The sequence below is a fragment of the Neomonachus schauinslandi genome, chromosome 7 (genome assembly GCF_002201575.2).
Source record: "Neomonachus schauinslandi chromosome 7, ASM220157v2, whole genome shotgun sequence".
Taxonomy (NCBI): domain Eukaryota; kingdom Metazoa; phylum Chordata; class Mammalia; order Carnivora; family Phocidae; genus Neomonachus; species Neomonachus schauinslandi.
Genome location: NC_058409.1, coordinates 29,307,014 through 29,331,065, shown reverse-complemented (window position 1 = coordinate 29,331,065; position 24,052 = coordinate 29,307,014). Strand labels below are relative to the sequence as shown.

At 46.1% G+C, this 24,052-nt stretch overlaps 1 protein-coding gene across 1 annotated transcript; it reads left to right on the top strand.

Annotated features, from left to right (window-relative positions):
* Positions 1–5,973: 5,973 nt before the first annotated feature.
* GFRA3 (GDNF family receptor alpha 3) lies at positions 5,974–21,997 on the top strand. Its single transcript, XM_021702024.1, has 8 exons — positions 5,974–6,058; positions 11,531–11,815; positions 16,585–16,677; positions 18,102–18,414; positions 20,848–20,951; positions 21,072–21,206; positions 21,599–21,687; positions 21,882–21,997. Exons 1-8 carry the CDS (start codon positions 5,974–5,976, stop codon positions 21,969–21,971), a joined length of 1,194 nt encoding a protein of 397 aa, XP_021557699.1. The 3' UTR covers positions 21,972–21,997.
* Positions 21,998–24,052: the final 2,055 nt, after the last annotated feature.

Here is a 24,052-nt window from a genome sequence, read left to right as displayed (position 1 = left end):
TTAGGCAAGTAGGTTTTCGTCTTCGTAGTGAGATACAGCCCTATGGCCTGGGGTGGCAGTGGAATTGACTAAACATTGTCACTCTCCCACATTAACCTAGTGGGAGTGCTAGCCCAGGACTAGAAAAGGACAAAGATCTCTGACGCCTGGATGAGACAGAATAGGAACAAAGGTGACCTCTTCCCGAGTTCTGGAGCAGGGACACCTTTTTTCAGTGAGTGGGAGGGAAGAAGGGCTGTTGCTGGACTGATGTTTGCAAGGTTGGCCAGGGCTCTTCTCCTGGAGTGCCGCGCGTGTGCCTCCCAGCAGAGGGCACTGCTGCATTCTTTAACACAGCTTCTGGGACCCGCAGCCTCCACTGTCTGCTCTTGCCTCTGTCCAGAGGGAAGCTACCTGGCCTTCTCCCCGAGCCCTTGAGCTCAGAGTGAAAGGAGCGAAAAGCTGTTTCCACAGTAGGTGCAGATGGCTGAGGGGGAGATGCTGCTCCTCTGTCCCACCCCCACATACTTACCTGCCAAACAGGTACTCCTGGTGACCTGAGGAGGAAAATGTTTGATGCACCTCCACCTCCAAGTATGAGGAGGGGGTCCCAGGACTCACTGCCTAACCTAGTGGGTCATTTTCTGATCATTTTCCCCAGAAAAGTAGAACCAACCCTCCCTCCCCCCAAGGAAGAGACTGGTACACATGTTCACATTTCAGTAATCTTAATTAAGTGGAAATTCTGAGTTGCAAAACAAAAACTAGGGCTTAATTAGTTTATCTACTTTGTGAAAAAAATTGTATTTGCCTAAAAGGCACCATTTGCCTATATAATTTCTTATAATATCCTCCCATTGCATAGGTGCCATGCGATTTGATTCATGTTATTATTTTTTTTTTTGAAGATTTTATTTATTTGAGAGAGAATGAGAGAGAGAGCAGGAGAGGGGGGAAGGTCAGAGGGAGAAGCAGATCCCCCGCTGAGCAGGGAGCCCGATCCGGGACTCAATCCCGGGACTCCAGGATCATGACCTGAGCCCAAGGCAGTCGCTTAACCAACTGAGCCACCCAGGCGCCCTGATTCATGTTATTTTTAGGAGTAATAATAGTAGCTAACATTTTTCAGGTGCTTACTATATGCAAGTCTTTTTATGAACTCATTTTATATGTATAAACTAATTTAATTTTCACAACAATTCTGTGAGGCAGGTACTTATTATTTTGCACATTTTACAGATAAAGGTATTGAGACACAGAAGGATTAAGTAGCTTGTTTAAGATCACACAGCTAATGAACGGTGGAGTTGGGGTTTGAACCTAGACAGTATGGCTCCAGTGTCTATACCCTGAATGGATTTGCTGTTACCAAATCCTCATCAAAGAACAGTGTGCCTTTCTAGAGTTGACACTGTATTAGACTTTAAATATGTAAAATCCTCAATTATAGATTCTTAAGAAGTCAGGGCTATAAGGTTGTTGCTTGGGGTTGGCAGGTGAGGCTAAGTGTTAAGACCCCAGGCCGGAGACCTTGGCATGAAGCATATAGCGGGTTAGCTCTACACTAACACTGACTGTATTTGTTTATCATAAAGTCAAGAAATGAAGATTGGAAATCGTTCTTTCTAAAAACATGGTTTTCAGTCTTAGTCCAGGACCTAGCTGACCTCTGCCATAGAGAAGGGAGGAGCATTTTCCTTTCCTCATCAGGAGTATAAAGTGGGGGGAGGTATGGAAGATTCCCTTTCCCCATTCAGTTCAGGCAAATGTTGAGGAAACACCAATTCCTTTAAACATATATCTGGGGTTCTCAATTCTAAGTACCACAGGTATTCAGTTATGAAACTGTCCCTTCCCTCAAAAGACTGGCAAGGTAGAGAATGATTCCCTTTTTTCCCATCCCTATATGCAGTCTGGCCCACTGGCAAAGGAAAGAAGTACTGTAGCCTCCAGCTCCAAAGCAGCAAGTCTGGTGGTGGCGGCAGGCCAAGTTCACAGAAAAATTAACTCCTGCACGCTACCTGGAATGATAGCATTTATTCAGTGCATGCTCTGTGCCAGGCACTATGCTAAACTCTGTACTCAATATACTTAAATAATCCTCACAACTGTTATATGAAGTAGATATTGTTATTAATTTTACTCATGAAGAAACTGAAGCACAGAAAAATTAAAGTGCTGTGCCCAAGGTCATCCAGCCTTTGTTGGAAATGGCAGTTGAATCCAGGCAGTCTATAAAGCTTGTGTTCTTTTTTTTTTTTTAAGATTTTATTTATTTGACAGCGACACAGTGAGAGAGGGAACACAAGCAGGGGGAGTGAGAGAGGGAGAAGCAAGCCTCTCGCGGAGCAGGGAGCCCAACGTGGGGCTCGATCCCAGGACCCTGGGATCATGACCCGAGCTGAAGGCAGACGCTTAATGACTGAGCCACCCAGGCGCCCCAAAGCTTGTGTTCTTTTTTTTTTTTTAAAGATTTTATTTATTTATTTGACAGAGAGAGACACAGCGAGTGAGGGAACACAAGCAGGGGGAGTGGGAGAGGGAGAAGCAGGCTCTCTGCTGAGCAAGGAGCCCGATGCGGGGCTCGATACCAGGACCCTGGGATCATGACCTGAGCCAAAGGCAGACGCAAAGCTTGTGTTCTTGACTATTCAGCACACTGCTAATATCCTAAGTGAGGGTAGCAGCAGGAATTAAAGCTTTCAGTGAGAGAGGGCTTGATAGAAGGCAGAAAAACATGATTACAAATGAAAGTGGAGTAAGATACAAGGTTTTTAGACTGTTGAGCCCAATCAGTGGATTGCAAAGTCTCCCAGGGCAGGGTTTGTCTCTTAATCATTTTTGCACCTGGTTCAAAGTTGAACCCATAATCAGTCTCAAAAGACCTTATTGAATTGAATGACGGCTGAATAGTATCATCTTTGTAGAAAGGACAGGCTCATTTGTCATTATCCACAAGGTTCCCAAAGACAAGACTGCTTATCTAGCAGGTGTTGGCAGTCACAGGGGACATGGTTGGTGGGGAGAGGGTGTGCTGGAAGAGCTGGCAATATAAGTGTTGGAGTCATAATTATTTACAGAGGCTTCCTCATCCCTCCCCTACCTTTGGTTTCCAATCGTCTTCCAAGGCTCGGTGATGTCAGGCTTTCTACTCCAGTGCCCAGATAGAAAGATGCTCCAGCATCTCATTCTCACAAAAAAGGTGAGAATTCTGCCTATTACAGGTGAAATTGAGCATTGCTCTTAGCCTAGCAGTCTGACTTTGTTCCTGCCTTCCTGGTCCATTCCATGGGGATGGCACGGAATAGACACTTAGAGTATGCATCCTGAACACATGCCTTTTCCCAGCCTATCCTCCCACCCAAACTTGATTGGGCTTGGTTGCTGAAAGAGAGGGAGAGCAAAGGTGATAGCTCTTTTATTGGTATATTTAGATTTTTTTTTTTTTTTTTAAGATTTTATTTATTTATTTGACAGAGAGAGACACAGCGAGAGAGGGAACACAAGCAGGGGGAGTGGGAGAGGGAGAAGCAGGCTTCCCGCAGAGCAGGGAGCCCGATGCGGGACTCGATCCCAGGACCCCGGGACCACGACCCGAGCCGAAGGCAGTCGCTCAACCAACTGAGCCACCCAGGCGCCCAAAGGTGATAGCTCTTAACTACCTCCACCCCAACCTCTGTTGATTCATAGGTCTCTCAGCTGTTTCCTAGCAACCCAACCATCTGAAATGGTTGCCATTTGGGGCGCCTTGGTGGCACAGTTGGTTAGGTGTCTGACTCTTGGTTTTGGCTCAGGGCTGATCTCAGTGCTGTGAGATCAAGTCCCAAGTCGGGTTCCGTGCTCACTGAGTCTGCCTGAGTTTCTCTCTCCCCCTGCCATGCGTTCTCTCTCTCTCTCTCAAATAAATAAATAAAATTTTGAAATTGTTTCCCTTTGCTTTTTTTTTTTTTAAAGATTTTATTCATTTATGTGTGTGAGAGAGAGCAGAAGTAGGGGGGAGCGGCAGAGGGAGAAGGAAAAGCAGACTCCACGCTGAGCAGAGAGCCCAACATGGGGCTCAATTCCAGGACTTTGGGATTGTGACCTGAGCTGAAGGCAGACGCTTAACCGAGTGAGCCACCCAGGCTCCCCAAGTTACCCTTTGCTTTTAAATCCCATTTTGAAATCGTTGCCAGAGTGGAGTGGACAGTGGGGGCTTTCTGTGCCCAACTACAGCTTTCTGACCTTACTGGAGGAGAAGGCATAGGGAGGTAGTGCAGAGCTGGGGAAAACAGGCCCTGTACAAAAGCTGAGGAGCCAGATGTTCACTTTCACAGCTCTCCTGGAAGACTGGCAGGGCAGATAGAGATTAAAACGAAGAACAAACTCCATTTAAAGTGCATTACAGCTCAGGAACTAGCTCCCCTTGGGCAGGAGAAGGGAGGAAAGGGCACAAGAGGCCACATTTCTCCTTCCTTATCTAGGGCCACATGTCTCTCTCCCAGCTTTGTGAAGGGTGATTTACACCCCTGGCTGGAATGACTCTCTTTCTGGGCTGATTACATCGGCAAATGCCCCCCAGAGGCCATAGCAGGATGGCCATATTCAGAAGCAGCAGCCAATAAATCTCAGAGGTTTATACTGTACTTCTCAATACCCTCCTCCTGGCCCTCTGCCAGGCCTCTGTACAAGTGAGGAAAGGGCTTGGGCTGCAGGGATAGGGGGTGAAACCCTCCACTTTTTTCATCATCCTATCTCTTTCTAAGCACTTAGTTGTTCTTCCAAGTCATTGTGTCTCTGTTTTTACCCTGGGAGCACGTGGGAATCAACCCTATGCCCAACAAATACCCTTACCTTGTGGGTAGAAATCCTGGGCTCTGGGCACAGCTGTGTTTCTACCTCGCTGTTTAATCTTAGTAGAGTAGGTTGTTTTCTGAAACATCACCTAAAAAGATGAGGGGAGGGGCGCCTGGGTGGCTCAGTCGTTAAGCGTCTGCCTTTGACTCAGGTCAGGATCCCAGGGTCCTGGGATCAAGCCCCGCATCGGGCTCCCTGCTCAGCCGGAAGCCTGCTTCTCCCTCTTCCACTCCCCCTGTTTGTGTTCCCTCTCTCGCTGTCTCTCTCTCTGTCAAATAAATAAATAAAATCTTTTTTAAAAAATAAATAAAAATAAAAAGATGAGGAGACTCCTAAGTGGCCTTTCTAGCCATCTTCCTCAGCGATCCTGTGTTCCTCCAGGTAATTCCCTAATCCGAGGAGAGTTTAATCCTTCCACGCTCCCTCGTGACACTGAATTTTGGAGGAAGCTAGTCTGGCATAAGTCCTGGGATCTGGCCCCAGGATTGCCCTCAGCACAGCCATTTCACCTGTCCGGGACCTATCTTTGCAGAATCATGGAGTTAATGATAACAGCCCTAGCTTACCCTTGAAGTTACTTCAAGGGGAAATGGAGGCATGGATGTGCAAATTCTAAGAGGAAAAATAAATACCAAACTGAAACTGCCCTCGTGCTGGTTTATTCAACTTTTGCTACAAGATTTCACTTGTGGTTCCTGGAGGGGGTGGGGGTCCAGCAAGTGAGAAATGGCGCTTTTTTTGATAATTCCTTGGACCCCCCCAGATGGCGACTCTCCAGCGGCAGCTGCCACAATTGTCTTGGGCAGAATTCTCCCAAAGGGAAGTGGGCAGCGGACCGCAGGTGGGCAGGCTCGGGTAGAGCACCCTCTTGCACGCGGAAGCCGTGGCGCCTGACCTCGCTCGCCCCCACCCCCGCCGCCTTCTCCAGAGAGTAGAAGCAGCGGTGTGGTGCGTCCGTGCGCTTCGGAGTTGGAGGGCGGCGCCCAGGACCCTGGTGGGAGAGTGTCGGCTCAGCTCGAGGGAGGGCGGGAGGCGGCGGGGGGCGGCGGCGGTCCACAGCCCCGCGCGCAGAGCCTCGTTGCGAGGAGCGAGGGGGAGCGCGGCGCCCGGCGCTGGCACAGCGTCTCGGAGGGGGCCGGCCGGCGTGCGGACCGAGCCATGGCGCGTCCTCCGAACCCGCGAACACTGCCGCCCGTGCTCCTGCTCCTGCTGCTGGTACCGCTGCCGCTCGGAGCCGGTGAGTGTCGTCTGTGCGTAAGCGGGCCGGTTTGGCCAGGGCGTTCGGGGGAGGGGAGAGGAGCGTAGGCGGGGCGCCGGTCACAGGTGTCCATCTGACCGAGGAAGGAAGCCCAGGGTGCCGGGAAGGGGATGCCTTCCATGCCTAATACAGTTTTTGAACTATTATAGATGGAATGCTAGCCATGGCCAGGACACCCAAGCATCTCCTCTTCCCCCACCCCCCACCCCCCGCACCCGGTCCAGACGCACCTCTTTTGAGGGGCATCTGCACAGACAGAACAGTTGCAAAAAGCCAGGCTACTTCCACGAGAGCATCTCTAGAAGGCGGGAAGAATCAGAAGCAGGACTGCCATTTGCTCCACATGGGCTTCAAGTCTTCCACTCCCTGTAAGGACTGGGGAAGTGGACTCTAGGTACAGATGAAGAAAGAAATTTTTGTTGAAACCGACTTGTCACAAATTAGGGTTGTAAACTGCTGCTAAAATTTGCTAACATCATTATTTGGGACTATTTCTCGTCACCAACCTACTCCCACCCCCTACCCTTTCAGGACATATTTTTATTGTTTTAATTGGAGCAGAAGACTTGCTATAGGGGAAGATGGCTCAGCACAGTGCCTTGCCCTATTATAGATACACAATAGGTATTTTGTGGAATATATAGTTCAAGGTGTGCCATTGCCATTCCGCCGGGATGGGTAGCCTGGGATCCATGATCCCAGGGAATATGCCCATGACCTTTGGGAGTGGGATGGGTGCATGGAATCTTATTGTAGGACTCCTGCACAGAGCCTGAGTGGAGGAAATCCTGAGGCAGAGATCACACATGGACCCATCACCTAGGTCCACAAAGTAGTACTGCAGAAATACAATCTTGACTGCAAAACAGATATGGAATGGAAACGCTGGTCTGTCCAGATTAACTCTATCAGTAAATCAGGGCAGCAAGGTATCACCAGTCTGATTTGACTGCCTAGAAAATTTCATTAACCCTAACAGTATAGCTGCACATCAAGATCAGGGGTAAACATTAAACACCTTCCTCATTAACCAGTTAAGTGTAGCAGGTTCCCTCCTGTTATGATGAAATTTAACATTGCCCCTACTTTTCTTTTGTTTAGCTGCAATTGCTCCTAAATCCACCACTGTTCAGATTCAGTGAACTATCAGCTATGAAATAAGAGAGGTTTACTTTTGAAAATTGTTGGGACTCAATATTTAGTCCAGTTTAAGCAATGAGACTTATACTTGTTACATTTCTTTCATTAGGCACTTACTGGGTACCTACCAGAAGTAACCTCTTAAACATTTAGTATTTCTCAAACTGCTGAAATCCCTGTTTCCCTTTTGGTAAAGATAAAATATCTCATGCCTTCCCTAAATCTGTTTTTGAAATTTAAAAGCTTTTTTCATCTTCCACATATATAATGATCAAATATGGTTTTTTGAACCACCCATTACCTTTGGAAATTCTGATACACCCCTTAAAGGAGCCTAACCTGTCTCTTCCCTAGCCCTCCTTTGAGAAACACTGGTTTAATCCAATCGCTCACCTTACATTTGGGCAACTAAGGTCCAGAAAGTGAAGGCAGGACTGGGACTAAGGTGAATGAATGAAGGGGTTGCAAAGAAACAGTAGTCAAGATAAAGAATATTTTAATGCAGTATTTTTTAGAAGAGTTTTTAGTTGTTTTTTTTTTAAGTAATCTCTGCATCCAACATGGGGCTCCACCATCTGAGCCAGCCAGGTGCCCCTCAATGCAGTATTTTTAAAAAATCAAAATCAGTGCTCGCTTCAGCAGCACATATACTAAAAGTCAAAATCAGTGCTCCCCCCCCAAAATCCATGGTGAGCAAAATATCAAAATTTAAATAAAAAGAGTGACAATGCCATGCTGAAGCTTACTGGAGCCTGAAGCAAAAGGTGTAATCAATACTACTGATCCTGCCTTTGTTTGTGCATTGGATGTGACAAGTTCTCAGGGTGTATCATATTTTCTAGTGAACTTGCTAAAACTCAGATTCCCAGGCATTATCACCAGAGACTGATTCAGGAGTTCTGGGATGGGGTCAGAAATCTGCATTTTAATAAGCAATCTACTTGATTATCATTTGATGGGAAGAGAAGGTTGGACTGACTAAACTCAGATTCCTCCTAATTTTGGCACTTTGATTTTTTTTTTTTTTAGGATTTTATTTATTCATTTGAGAGAAAGGGAGAGCACAGGCAGTGGGGAGGGGCACAAGGAGAGGGAGAAGCAGGCTCTGCCTCCCCCCAGCAGGGAGCCCAATGTGGGGCTCAATCCCAAGACCCTGGGATCCTGACCTGAGCCAAAGGCAGACACTTAACTGACTGAGCCACCTGCGCACCCGGGCACTTTGATTTTAAGTAGAGGGAAGGGGCTCAGGGAAATTACAGAGGTGGCAGAATTTCTCTGTTATTTGGTTATTTCTTAAACAGTAGGAGCTCATAAAAAACAAGCACTGTTCTAGGCACTGGCAATAGAGTAGTGATAAGATAGATGTGGAAGTCTAGACGGAGAGATAATAAAAAATCAAGTTAAAAAATCAAGTAATGAAAAGTGCTATGCAGAGTTTTGGAGTAATGATGTGGTAGAGTAGCTACGGGGTTATTTTCAATTGGTTTGTTGGGGATGGTCTTTCTGCAGTGACATTTAGGCTCAAAAGTGAATTATTAGAAGGGGCCAGCCACGTGAAGATCAGGGGGAAGAGCATTCCAAGCAGAAAGGCTAGGGCAAAAATGCTAAGGTTGACACAGGCTTGTCTGGTTCAGTGGCAACAGAAAGAAGGCTGGTGTGGGTGGAAGGAAGTGGGAGAGGAAGAGAGGGCTAGGAGGTAAGGTTAGATAAGTGAGCAGGGAACAGGGTGCATAGACTAGATCCGAATCTAAGTGCATTGGAAGCTGTTGGAAGAATTTAAGCAGAGAAATGAGATAATCTTATTTACAATATTTAAGAGATGATCCCATGTAATGTAGAATTATGTTATATTCACATAATGGAATGATACACAGCAAGAAAAATAGAAATAAGGTAGTTACAACCATACTTAATAGTGTGGGTGGGGATGCCTGGGTGGCTCAGTCGTTAAGCGTCTGCCTTCCGCTCAAGTCATGATCCCAGGGTCTGGGATTGAGTCCCACATCGGGCCCCTTGCTCAGCGGGGAGCCTGCTTCTCCCTCTGCCTGCCAATCCCCCTGCTTGTGCACGCACATGCTTTCTCTCTCTCTCCCTCAAATAAATAAATAAATAAATAAATAAATAAATAAATAAATAAAATCTTTAAAAAAAATAGTGTGGGTGAACTTCATAAACATAATATTGAGCAAAAGAAACCAAGACACCAAAAGCACATATTGTATGACTGAAAAACAAACAAAACTAATCTCTAATGTTAGAAAATCAAGACATTGATTTCCTTTGGAGCGGTTGGTGACTGGCAGAGGGCATCTGGGGAGCTGGTAATGTTCTGGTCCTTTATCTGAGGTCTGGTTACACAGTCTACTCAATTTGAAATTCATTGTACTGTACGTTTTGATTAATGCATGTTTATGTATGTTGTGCTTCAATGAAAAATTATTACCAAACATGATATATAAATGATAAACAAGCACATGAAAATATGCTCAACATCATAAGTTTAAGGGAAATGCTAATGGAAACCGCAATGATATGCCAGCTCACACCTGTAAGGATGGCTGGTTAAAAAAAAAAAACACAAATCAGAAAATAACAAGAGTTGGCAAGTTTGTGGAGAAATTGGAACCTTTGTACAATGCTAATGGGAATGACAAATGGTGTAGCCACTGTGGAAAACAACTTGGTGGTTCCTCAAAAAGTTAAACATAGAATTACCATATGACCCAGCAACTCCACACGTAAATATATATCTAAAAGAATTTTATACAGAATTCAAGCAAATACTTGTACATGAATGCTCACAGAAGCCCTATTCACATTAACCAAAACATGGAAACATCCCAAATGTTCATCAACTGGTGTATAGATAAACAAAACATGGTATATCCATACAATGAAATATTACTCATCCGTAAAAAAGTGAAGTACTGATATATGCTACCATGTAGATGAACCATAAAAAGCAGTATGTTAGGTGAAAGAAGCCAGATAGAAAAGATGATGTATTTTATGATTCCACTTGTATAAAATATCTAGAATGGGTAAATCTGTAGAGACAGAAGGTAGATTAGTGGTTGCCGGAGACTAGGGGGGAGGGAAATGGAGAGTGACCGTTTAATGGCTATGGGCTTTCCTTTTGGGGTAATGAGAATATATTGGAGTTAGGTAGATGTGATGGTTGAACAACATGTGAGTATACTGAATGCCACTTAGTTATGCCCTTTAAGCTGGTTAATTTTATGTTGCATGAATTTCACCTCAATGAAAATGATTTCCAGCCTAAAAATTTTTCATTAAAAAAGGTGGCTGCAAACAACAAAATGGTAGTTACGTGAGGTGAAGGATGTATTAACTAATCTTATTGGGTTAATCACTTCACAGTACATACATGAATCAAATCATCACATTGCATACCTAAAACTTACACAATGTTGTATGTCAATTTTATCTCAATAAAGCTGGAAAACAAAACAAAACGGAAAGATGGCTGAATGGTATGGGAGAATGAATTTGGAAGATGGAATCAGGGAGACCAATAAAAAGTCTTGGAAGTAGTTCTGACAGGAGTTGATGGTGGTTTGAGCTAAGGAGGCGGTGATAGATGAGAGAAGTGGACAGATTCCTGATATATTGTGGAGTTGACAGGACTTGTTGGATTAAACAGGAAAGAGAAGAATTAAAAATGATTCCCAGAAGTTTTGCCTTGCAAAACTGATGACATGATGGCATTCTGGTACCCTTTGATAGGGATGCTAAGTTCTAGGTTGTAGGGTCTTCCACAAGGGCTGACTTATAACCAACCTTAGTATTCTTGAGTGACAGAATCAGCAAAAGCTCCCCAACTCCAACACTGACCCTTTCCCCCCAGAAGGTATTTTTAAGTGACTTTTAATGGAGGCTTCAGAGTTGTTGTTAAGTGTCATTTAGCACTACCATGCACACGGTCAACTCTCTGGTTATGATACTAGCCCTGCCCATGCATTGCTCTGCCAAGGGCCCTCTTCTCTGTGCCTGGCAGGGTCATGAGGCTCAGCTTCAAACAACAGTCCCCCTTCTCCCAGGAGGCTGAGAAGCCTCTCTTCAAACCTACCTCTTCTTGGACCTGATCTGTTCTGTCCAAATTGTGACAGCTACAGATTCTTTACTCCTGCGGGGCTTTTCTCCCCACTTACTCCTAAAGGCCTTTGTGCCACCCCAAGACTTTCCTGCCCAAGGTTTGGTCTTGAATCCCCCCTACTCTACCTTACAACTTGTTACTCCCAGGCAGCTACTTTGACCTCATGTGAGCCTCACCTGGTCTCTCTTCCTCCACAACAGACCCCCTCCCCACTGAGGGCCGGCTGGTGAACAGCTGTATCCAGGCCAGGAGGAAGTGCCAGGTCGATCCTATTTGCAATGCTGCCTACCACCACCTGAATTCCTGCAGCTCTAGTGTAAGCACCCCATCACCTTCACAGGAGCTTTTGGTCCCTGAGGAGTGCAGGGAGGCAGCACAGCACCTCAGGAATAGCTCTCTGATGAGCTGTACATGCCACCGCCGCATGAAGAACCAAGTTGCCTGCCTGGACATCTATTGGACCGTTCACCTTGCCCGCAGCCTTGGTGAGGCCCCCATCATAGAGTGGACTCAGCTAAGGAAGATGGCTCTTGTGGGTTGTTGTTTAATCCTGCAGAATATAGGCCAGATGGATAGATTCTGACTAGGGTGGTAATGAAGCTCTGCATTTGACATCAGTAAGAAGTAGAGGGAAGACTTGGCAATATCTTTCTGGGCACCCACAACACTGCCCTCTCTTCTCCCTACTTCCCCCTTTCTTACCTGGTCACATGTAACTGCCTCTTGGCAGAATTCTGACCCAGGCTGAGGCCCAACCTGGGCAGCTCCTGGAACAGAAGAAGGTTATGGACAGGATGTGGAGGGAAATGATCTTAACCCATTCACAGATTCCAAATACAATGTAATCCATAAGGTCAGAGAGACTGGGAGGCAGCGTCCTGGTCCTGCCTTTAACAGAAAGGATACTCATTAACCAGACAGAAGGTAGTAAGAGAGAAGACACTGGAATAGCCAAAGAGAGAAGAGCTTCCTCTTACTCTTTCCAGAAAGGTGTCTACCTTTCTGTATTAGCCAGCTTTTACTGGACTATGCTGCAATAACAAAACAGTGACTTGTAAAACAAAAGTTTAGTTCTTGCTCATATTCTGTGTTAGCTGTGTCATGTGTCCTCTTCATTTTTGAATCCAGGCTGAAGGTACCGCCTCCATCTGGGAAGTTCTTTTCTCATGGCAGAGGGAAATAAGCAATGACAGAAGTATGTGATGCCTTTAAAAGCTTCTACACAGATGTTACATGAAATACTTATGCTCGGGGAGCCTGGGTAGCTCAGTCGGTTAAGCGACTGCCTTCGGCTCAGGTCATGATCCTGGAGTCCCGGGATCGAGTCCCGCATCGGGCTCCCTGCTCGACAGGGAGTCTGCTTCTCCCTCTGACCCTCCTCCCTCTCATGCTCTCTGTCTCTCATTCTCTCTCTCTCAGATAAATAAATAAAATCTTTAAAAAAAAGAAATACTTACGCTCACATTCCATGAACAAAGCAGATCCCATGACCAAGCCTGACATCCCTGGTGAGGGGGAAGTATACTCCTCCCACAAGAGACCCTGAAAATCACATGGCGATAAGTGAGGATATATAATCTTACAGGGAGGGCAAAAATAGTCGGAGATAATATACAAGCTACCATAGTCCACTATTTGGTTAAAATACTCATTTCTCTCTCTTCCACAAGCAAAATATATCAACCCCCTTCCTTCTTTTCTTTTCTTTCTTTCAGATTTTTTATTTTTAAGTAATCTCTACACCCAATGTGGGGCTCAAACTCACAACCCCAAAATCAGGAGAGTTGCATGCTCTTCTACCTGAGCCAGTCAGGTGCCTATCAACCCACTTTCTAAGGAAGATACCCTAAGTGTTCTATCCAAGCAGTACATCAGGTTCCCAGTCTAGGATCTTGTGATAATTTCTGTCAGGTCTGGATATGACTCTTCTTGATCTATCTACCTATGGACAAAAAGGACAGGTCATCTGCCTCCAATATATATTCTGTATACAACAGTGGAACAGAGACAGGAGAACACAACACTCTCGGGAAGGGGAGGAATGGGAGGCCCACAGCAGACATTGCTCATAGTTGTTCTGATGTCCTACTACATAAACATTGTAAGGGCCATCTTCCCTTGGTAGTGGGCACTGCTCTTTAAGGTTTTGTTTATTTATTTGTCAGAGAGAGAGAGACAGCGAGTGCACAAGCTAGGGAAGCTGCAGGCAGAGGGAGAAGCAGGCTCCCCGCTGAGCAAGGAGCCTAATGGGGGACTCGATCCCAGGACCCTGGGATAATGACCTGAGCCGAAGGCAGACACCGACTGAGCCACCCAGGTGTCCCGGCACTGCTCTTTAATAAGGCTCTGCTTTTGCTCCTTAGGAGAGTTGCTTTATCTGTTGTTTACCAGGGCTCTTCCCAGCCCCCCTACCCCTGGCAGGTCCTTCCTTTCCCATTATTTTCTTTGGCCATGTCTGAGAAGGATATTGGAGACTCCCACTTCCTTGAGGAGTGAACAGCATTCTCAGCTTGCTTGCTACCTGAGGAATGTTGGGAACATTTTCAGACTCCAGTAGAGTCTATTTGAATCCAGGCTGGTGGCTCTTAGCAGTACAACTCTCTCAAAACTTAATTGCTTTTTATATCTTTGGTTCCTGTCACCCCATGTGCCAGTAGCCTTCCCAATAATTCTTTTCAAGATATGTGTCTCTATCTAGACCTAATTAGAAGTATCTTGCTCGGGGCGCCTGGGTGGCTCAGTCGTTAAGCGTCTGCCTTCAGCTCAGGTCATGATCCCAGGGTCCTGGGATCGAGCCCTCCGCATCGGGCTCCCTGCTCGGCGGGAAGCCTGCTTCTCCCTCTCCCACTCCCCCTGCTTGTGTTCCCTCTCTCACTGTCTCTCTCTCTCTCTGTCAAATAAATAAAATCTTTAAAAAAAAAAAAAAAAAGAAGGGGGCGCCTGGGTGGCTCAGTCGGTTAAGGGTCTGCCTTCGGCTCAGGTCATGATCCCAGCATCCTGGGATCGAGCCCCGCATCGGGCTCTCCGCTCTGCGGGAAGCCTGCTTCTCCCTCTCCCACTCCCCCTGCTTTTGTTCCCTCTCTCGCTGTGTCTCTCTCTATCAAATGACTAAATAAAATCTTTAAAAATAAATAAATAAATAAATAATAAATTAAATATTTAAAAAAAAAAAGAAGTATCTTGCTCTTACCAGGCTTCTGTGGGAGAGTCACTACCCTAGTCTTTTGTCTCTGAGCATATTTGTCTAACTGGCAGGATTTATTGATACCATCTTAATCAATGAGAGATCTCCACAAAGGGTATGATAGCCATATCATTGAATTGGTCTTTGCCCCAAGGCTGAGTTGTAATCGACCTTATTACACAAAGCATCTTTCAATTTTATCTTTTACTATTTGAATATGAAAAACAGTTGCATATCTTAATTCTACAAATCCTCAAATTTCTGGATTGTTTCTTTTCTTTTTCCTCCCTATTTGCAAACTGGCCATTTCTCTGAGCTTTTTTCTTTCTTGTAGTACCTTGCAAAATGCAGCCAATAGCGATCAAGACATACTAGAACCTTCTGCTTCTCAGCTTCTTTCCCTTAAAGCACAATGTCATTCAGTACATCTTTCTTCCAAGTTATTGCAGGCAACAATTTTACCAAATGCGTTGCCACTGCATATTGAGGACTGCTATTTTTCATATCCCAGGAACAGCTTATTCACCATCCACTCACTGCCCAGTTCCAAAGCCAAAACCACACATTTTAGATTCTTTGCTGTTATTGCCGCAATCATTTCTAGATACCAGTTACATTTTTAATAAGAATTTGCTAGGTTATGCTGCAGTAAAAACCAACCAACCCCCACATATCTGGCCTTCCACAACAAAATTTTCATTTTTGCTCATTACACATCTGCTGTGGGGTTCCTTGAGTTAGCTTTGTCTTTGCTCTACCTGTCTTCCTCTTTCTAGGACCCAGGCTGGTAGAGGGAAAAGAACAGCAGCAGGATAATGTAATGGTTCATAAAGCTTCTGCTCAGATGTGATTTATGTCAGTTTAGCTTACAGTCCGCAGGCCAGAGCAAATCACATGGGTAATCCTTACAGTAGGGTGTGGAAGTATACTCCTTTCATAGGGGGCCTGAAAGTCACATGGCAAGGGGGGATGGGGGGCGGTGGTGTATAATTCTCCCACAGGGTGGGTAGCTAGCATATAACTGGAAATAGTAATACAATTTACCACACTTTTTGTTCCTTGTTTTCCACTCCTCGTCCTAATCAGTTCTCTTTGAGAGCTTCCCCAGAGACTTCTCCCTGGATCCTCTTGCCTTCCCAACTTTTCCCTTGAGAAAAGTCTTTCAGGTTTTCCCAAATATCCAGACCATCCTTTCTTATCTGCTTGACATCATCCATATTTCTTCCCTCCTGAAGATGCATTCTCAAAGGCATATTGGGTGACACCTTGCATTCTCTCACCTCTCTCTTCCAACAAGATTTATCACCCAACATTTATTGAGTACCTACCATGTCTATGAGCTATGCAGTGACTTTATAAGACCTATTATGTCTCCTTAAGGAGCCCACAGCACCCTGTGGGTGACTGGGAAAAGTATGTTACCTTTGAGATCATCGTCTCTTCCAGAGTTCTCTGCTTTTCTCAGTCTGGTTCAGTTTGGGACCCGGACTCAAAGCCACGTCCTCAGCATGCGATGCGTCTCCATAGCTAGGTGGTCAGGTCTAGAACAGAGTCTACTACTGCCCCTTCCTCAACAGTAAGAGACAACAAGACAGAGTCCCCTGCCTGCTTCTGTACCCACAGGCCATATGTCTAGTGGTTAGGAGTGGAAACTCTGGAATCAGATAGTCCAGGTTTCAAGTCCCAGCTCCACTTTTTAGCCTCTGTGAGCCTGAGCAAGTGACTTAGCCTCTCTCAGCCTGTTTCTTCTTACCTACCCAAAGGCTTCTAGGAGGACTGAGATTGAATTTTTTCTTCTTTTTTACTGATGCCGTGGTGCCCAGCGCACAGTGTACTCAACAAATAGTAGCTTTATTATTCTTATCATTAAACTCGTGGTATTCATTGAGCCCAGCCCATACCTTTATGGCCTTGCTTTTTTTCTCACCTCTAACTGCTTACAGCTAGTTCGGTAGAGACTGTGCCTTTTCCTTTTTTCCACAGGGCTTTGAGGGCTGACCCAGCAGCCTCAGCCCCTCCTGCTCCCACCCCCCAGCCCAGTCCTCAGGATTCTTGTCACCTTGTCTCTAGGTGACTTTGAACTGGATGTCTCCCCCTATGAAGACACAGTGACCAGAAAACCCTGGAAAATGAATCTCAGCAAACTGAACATGCTCAAACCAGGTGTGGAGGGCAAGCTGAGGCTGGGGCATGAGGGGTGGGCCTGGACCCTGAAGAAAGAGTGGCTGGTGGGGAACACAAACCAGAGGGTATGTTGGGGGAGAGTTCTAGTCTGCCAGGTAACTAAAGAAGCATTGTGTCAGGGTGGGAGTCTGAGCTGTGGGCATGGTGTGGTCTTATGAGTCAACAAAGAGCACTAGGTATTAGGGAGGCATTTGAAGAGAGCCCATTAGGGTTCCAAAAGATGGGTCTCTACAAAGGGTCTGATGGAGTGGCAGTAGTCCCAGAAAAAAATATGCTGAAATGAAGTATTTACCCTTATTTGAGGCAGCCAGGAAAGTAGCTTTTTGTCCCTGAAGACTAGGAAATTGCTTGTTTTCAAACCATTCTAATGGGATGGGCGAGGTGTTGGACCGGGAAAATGGTGAGAGAGAATGTGACTCCTCAGGGGTGACTCAGGGTGGGAAGCCATCTGTCTGGCAAGGATTAAAATGCATGTTTTGGCAGCTCTTTCTGTCCATGAGTCCTGTCCCCATGCTTTAATAAAATCACCATTTTGCACACACACACCCACACACAAATAAATAAATAAATAATAAAATGCATGTTTTTCAGGACAGTGGGGCTGTTGTGTTAATTGGGAAGGAGCACACACACATGCACTTGCTTTTTGAGAAAGATGTGAGCTTTGTAGTACAATCAGTCCTATATATTGGAAATAGAATTTTCAGAGAAAAGCATAGAGATTTATCCATAAACTCTTAGTTACAAGGAATCTGGGAATAACCTGTTCCAGTCACTCCATTGTTCTGACTGCTAGAATATTCTGTTAATAGTAATAGCACCATAATTTCCCAAGACTCAGAGTATGGGGAGCTTTTATGCATACATCAGTCATTAAAAACAGGTGTTATTAAAACTGGGCAGAATAGATGCAAAACAAAACAAATATTCTAAGTAGAATTCGGGTGCATCTGTTTCTGATGGTTCAGAAAGTGCTTTAGAATGTTAGGGGGCCTCTAGCTAATGATTTCTACCATGAAATTTCACTCACTGCATACAACTGAGGAAGAAGGCGTTTCAGTTGAGCTTTCTGGCCGCTTCAATTCTAGGTAAATGAGCGCGATAGACAGATGATAGATAGCTTCTATTTCTTTTATTTATTATTTTGTTGTTTTTGTTGTTTTGTTTTGTTTTACACCTAGGCAAGCTGAGGAGTAGGATGAGGGAAGCTCACAAATAACAGATACAATTTATGGGTAGTGGGAAAGCCACGGATTAGCAGTGGCGGTATTCAGGGTAGTCGTCACTTTCCTCCTATCCCCACCACCGTCCATGTTAAATCGGAGGGTTGCAGGGGTTCCTAGCAACACTGGGCTGCCCGTTTGCAGAGACGACTGGTGACTTGGTGCCCTTCTCCCCCCCAGACTCAGACCTCTGCCTCAAGTTCGCCATGCTGTGCACTCTTAATGACAAGTGTGACCGGCTGCGCAAGGCCTATGTGGAGGCGTGCTCGGGGTCCCGCTGCCAACGCCCCACCTGCCTCCGGCAGCTCCGTGCCTTCTTTGAGAAGGCGTCGGAGCCCCACGCTCAGGGCCTGCTGTTGTGCCCGTGCGCACCCGCCGACCAGGGCTGCGGGCAACGCAGGCACAACACCATCGCCCCCAGCTGCGCGCTGCCGTCCGAGGCCCCCAACTGCCTGGAGCTGCGGCGCGTCTGCGTCTCCGACCCGCTGTGCAGGTGCAGGTGCCGGGTGTGGGCGGGCAGGGTGGGCGAGGGCGCCGTGCACAACGCTCCTTCTCCGATGGCCGCCTTCCTGTGCGGGGCCGGGTTTGCCGCCCAGGGACCGTGGAATGACTTCACCCCGTAGCTCCCTTCAGTATTTTCTGAAACCCTTTTCTCAAAAAAGCTTTGTGTAAAGACTTCAGAAAATATAAAAACATATAAAATAGCGCTCAGAATCCCTCACCTGAAGATAATCCACATCCTTTGGGGAGGGTTTCCTTCCAGTCTTTTCTGTATACAGATAAACCAAACGATATTCTAGAAGTGTATTTGTACCTTGCTTCCCCCCGCCCCGCCCCCACTTATGTGCATATCTCATGGGCGTTTTTCTGTGGAGGCAGTATGGGATAGTGGTGACCACCGGCTCCGAAGTCAGACAGATGTGAATTTAAAGCCTGGGGCTGTGTGACTTTGAGCCCATCACTTTAACCTAAAACTGCATCACTTAACCTAACGTTCCTCTTAGTCCTCTGTAAAAAGTGGGATAATAATACAGATCTCATGGGATTCTGGTGAGAGTTAAATTGCATAATTTATGTAGATGCTTAGCTTACTGGTGCAGAGTAAGTGCTCAGTAAATGGTGGTGCTTATTTTGTCTTTTACTGTCCTTCCACAACTTGATTTTTAAATGCCTACATTGTATTCCGTTTTATGGATGCCCCATACTTTATTTAATCCTTCCTCTATTGTTGGATATTTAGGTTGCTTTCTTTATTGCTATAAATAATGCTACAATAAATATCACTCGTTCATTTTTTTTAAAGATTTTATTTATTTATTTGTCAGAGAGACAGAGAGAGAGCACAAGCAGTGGTAGCGGCAGGCAGAGGGAGAAGCAGGCTCCCCGCCGAGCAAGGTGCCTGATGCGGGACTCGATCCCAGGGTCCTGGGATCATGGCCCCATCCGAAGGCAGACGCTTAACTGACAGAGCCACCCAGGCATCCCTCACTCTTGTTCATTTTTGCGCACAAATCTAATTATTACTTAGGACGTGTTGCTACAAATGCCAATACCAAATCAAAGTATGTGATGATCTGTAAGATGTTTGATACATATTCTCCAGAAATTCCGATCTGGCTTTCCTCTGCCTCCTCAGGACAAAACACTCACCAAATTGAAGTTATCACCCATTCAAGTAGCATTTGCTGACAATGAGAGTCACCCCACCTTGTTTTGCAGCCTGGTTCTAGCCCTTATTTCTATGTAACCTTGAGCAAGTTACCTAACCTCTCTGAGCCCCACTTCCTTCTTCTCTAAAGTGTTACACAAAAGCTCTCAATCATCGGTACACCAACACTTACTGAGTACTTACTATGGACTAGGTACTGTTTTAGATACTATGTATTAACTCATGTAAACCTTACAAGAACCCTGTAAGATAGCTGGTATTGTCCTTTTTTATCATCTTCACTTTACAAAGAAGAAACCACAGCAGAGAAAGTTTAAATAGCTTGTTGAGGTTCATCCAGGTAATAAGTCGGGTTACTTAATGAGGTTTGGAATGAAGTCTGGCCTAACCGCTTGGCTACACTGCCTCTTGTGCTCGTAGCTGCTACCGTTATGTAGCAAGTGCCGGGCTAGATGACTAAGACACTGTCCTTCCCTTCGAGGAATTTGCATTTGGGGGGCGGGTGATAGAGAAGTAAACCACCCATCTAACAAAAGGCAAAATGTAAGGAAAACTGCAGAAGTATGTACAGAAAAACATACTTGTAATTCTATCACCTGAAGATAACCAGCTTTACCTATTATAGGATCAGTGTGAATAATAACAGTATCTGACATATAATGAACACTGCATGTACCAACCACTATGCTAAATGCTGTATATGCAATCTCTTATTTCATCCTCACAAAAACCCACTTGGAACTACGGTTTTCATTTCTTCCTTTCTTTTTTTTTTTTTAAGGATTTTACTTAGTTATTTGAGACACACACAGAGAGAGAAAGAACAGGGGGAGGAGCAGAGGGAGAGGGAAGAGGAGACTCTGTGCTGAGCCCAACGCAGGGCTCAATCCCATGACCCTGAGATCATGACCTGAGCCGAAATCAAGAGTCAGACGCTCAATCAACTGAGCCACCCAGGCTCCCAGTACTGTTTTCATTTCTATTCACAGTTGAGAAAACTAAGGTTAAAGAAGCTGCCTGAAATCTCATAGCTAGGTATTATGGAGCCCAAATTCAAAGTGGTCTGCTTTGAGGGATGGGGCGACAGTGCATTTAATCGTGACAGGAACAGGCTTCACTGAGGGGGAAGCCCTGGGCCAGGCCTGAAACCAGAGGAGGATTTGGCATGAAGATGGGTATGTCCGCTAAAGGGGTATCAAGGGGGAAGCCTGCAGGCCAGACCCTCAATGAGGACTCTTAAAATTTCCCTTCTTCCAGATCTCGCCTGGTCGATTTTCAGACCCACTGCCATCCTCTGGACATCCTAGGGACCTGTGCAACAGAACATTCCAGATGTCTGCGAGCATACGTGGGGCTGATTGGTGAGGCTGAGGGCCATGGAGAATGCTCTGGAGATGGAGCACTCCTGAGACAGGTGTCAGAGAGTGGGGACTGAAGTTTGGGTTGGCCGAGGCCCTGACAGTCCTCTCTTCACCCCACAGGGACTGCCATGACTCCCAATTTTGTCAGCAGTGTCAACACCAGTATTGCCTTAAGCTGCACCTGCCGAGGCAGCGGCAACCTGCAGGATGAGTGTGAGCAGCTGGAAGAGTCCTTCTCCCACAATCCCTGTCTCAGTGAGTACGTTCCACCTGCTCCCAGCCCCCATGGTTCTGTCAGCTGGATCCCAGGAGAGGAAAAGGGTCAGCTCTGTGGTCCATCCTGGTTCCATCCATCTCCTGCAGACATCTCCTGCCCCCTCCTCAGCATAGGTTTACATCCCCCGAAGTCTGGGCCTTTCTTCCTTCTCCCACTCCCTGAATTACCCCCCCAGGCTGCCTGTTCTACCTGTCTTGGCCCCAGGGACACTCTCCAACTCAAGGAACAAGCAAGCAGAATGAGACAATAGCCCACTCCCACCTGCCCTGCTATATGTCAGGGTCCCTGAGACATTCCCTTACCTTCCGTGGGAGCCTGAGAAATCTCTGCCATCTGCCTGCTTCCATTCTACCTTCTCTCCTCTTCTCAGTGGAGGCCATTGCAGCTAAGATGCGTTTTCACAGCCAACTCTTCTCCCAGGACTGGGCGGACTCTACCTTTTCCGTGATGGAACACCAGGTAGGGCCTCCTCTATTACATACCTCTTAACCTTTACTGGACTAGCTGGGATAAACCCAGAGAAGGGGACAGAGGGGGTGACCTCATGAATACTATAGACCTCTAATGGATACCTCAGGGGAGGGAGACAAGGCCTTGACTGAGGCCAAGGTGGTGAAGGGGGTGGAGCTGACTCCATTCCATTTCTTCTACAGAACAAAAACCCTGCTCTGAGGCCACAGCCGTGGGTGCCGTCTCTTTTCTCCTGTACGCTTTCCTTGATTCTGCTCCTGAGCCTCTGGTAGCTGGACTTCCCTTGGGCCCCTTTCCCCTCAACCACACCCAGATGACCTGCAGCCTGCAAGGGCTAAGGAAAGAGCAGCATCCAGAAGGAGTCCTGTGCGGTAAACAACATGGCGACCCTGACTGCACCCCACATATCCAGCTGACTCCAGATGGGGCCATAGTAGAAACTGACTAGCTAAGTTCTCATTCCCTCTGCTTCTGACTCAGGCTGCCCTTTCTTAGGACTTGGTGACTGTGGTTTAGTCATCTTCTGGTGGAGACCATCTTCTGGTGGAGACCACCTCTACTAAGCTCTCTTCTAATCCCTTCCTCCTGCCCACCAGAATCACCCAGGCTCTAACAAATCAGCCATTCTCTATTGCATTCTCCAGGTAGGCAGGGCTGGATGTTCTGAGGCAGCCTAGAAAGACATTCCCCATTGTGAGGAAGGCTGGGGCAAGACTCCTACCCCCTTGTCTCCTCCTCTAAATAGGGCAGATGGGAACCTGCTGCCTGCCCTACCCGGGGATCCTGCAGAGCATTTGAGCATCAGGAGCCAGAGCATTTGGGTCTTGCTTTCTTCCTGCTCCTGTCCTGAAGTACCCCCATCCCCTTGGATCATGATTAAACATTTGACTTAAAAACTTTGCTCCTTTCCCATTTTCTCACATTGTGAATTTATACAGAATTAGGAGTGTTACAGATACAAGAGTAGAGGCCAGGTGAGACAGCAACCCTGCCACCAATTGCTGTGTGACTTCCAGGCAAGTTTCTCAACCTCTCTGTGTACTTGACATGGAGCTGGAAGAACAAATCGCTTATGGGAGGCTGTGGACCTTGTATCTGTCCCGGATCCAGCCATTTCTAGGATACTGCCTGGATCTGCCACAGCAGCTGAGAGGGGAGTGTCCTTAGTCAACCAAAGCATTTATTGAGCACCTGCTTGTGTTATTGGTTTGCTCCAGACCATAATGGGGGCCAGAGGAAAGGAGAGACTGGTCCTTGATCTCATTTGTAATCCTGTTGGGATAAGGAAACAAAGTAGTTGGGAAAATATATTTATAGAGCTGTGGACATTTATCTATTAATTCACTCACTCACTCTTTCCAAAGCATCTCCTGAGTGCTGGCTGTGCAAGACACTATGCTGGATGTAGAGGATTCTGAAGTCATAATTCAGATCCTGTTTTCAAGTCTTTCACACACCAGAGCAGGGGAGTAGACAAGAAGAATGAGGTAGTGTGATGAGTGCTGTACAATAATTATAATAATAACCCTCATTTATCTAGCCCCTACTACATGCATTAATTCATTGGATCCTCCAACAACATTTGACTTTGTCGGTTACTAGCTATATGACCTCGGGCTCAACTTTTCTAGACCTCATTATCTACATCTGTAACGTGAAAAAGCATAGAACCCACTTCAGGAGGAATGAGATAACCCGTGTAAAAGCATTGGGACTGACACATAGTAAGAACTGAAAAAAGGTAGCAATTATAGTAAGTGGTTTTTGTAGAAGATTTGGGCGATACAGACAATTATAAAGAAGAAAGTAAAATCTTTAAATTCCTACTTGCAAACTGCCAAATGCTCTCTGCATCTCTGTGCACATGAGAATCAGTGGGTATGTATAATTTTATGTAAATGAGGTATCCTTGTGTAAGTCACAGATATCTTTCAGCATGCATGAGTAGAGCTTGACCTACATCATCCTTTTTATCAGCAGCAGAACATGACTTGAATGGATGCTTATTCCTTCATACATAGTTTATTTAACCAGTTCTACATCAATGGGTATTTGATTGTCTTCTTATTTTTCTCCCAACCAAGTTTTAAGGTAGTGAGGAGGTGACTGGGGTAGGATGTGCAGAGTTGCTGCCAGAGTGTGGGTGGGATAGGGAAGCCTCTCCTTATACATTTTGTATCCCCATAGCCCACCTTGCCCCCAGGAAATGCTCAGCCAGCGTGTCTCCCTGCAAACTTCAGTGGGGCACTGGGTGGGACCTTCCCCTTCCTCCCTTCCCAGGAAGATCTCTGAGCTGGCAAAGCCTCTCCATTTGCTTTGGCTCCATTAGCCTGGGGCTGGGGGTGTGAATGGT

Bases quoted from the DNA above. Each gene is read 5' to 3' on its own strand.
- GFRA3 (XM_021702024.1), top strand. From the start codon at position 5,974: ATGGCGCGTCCTCCGAACCCGCGAACACTGCCGCCCGTGCTCCTGCTC. The intron at 20,952-21,071 runs GTGAGGCTGAGG...TTCACCCCACAG, and splicing joins AGCATACGTGGGGCTGATTG to GGACTGCCATGACTCCCAAT. The intron at 21,207-21,598 runs GTGAGTACGTTC...TCCTCTTCTCAG, and splicing joins CTCCCACAATCCCTGTCTCA to TGGAGGCCATTGCAGCTAAG.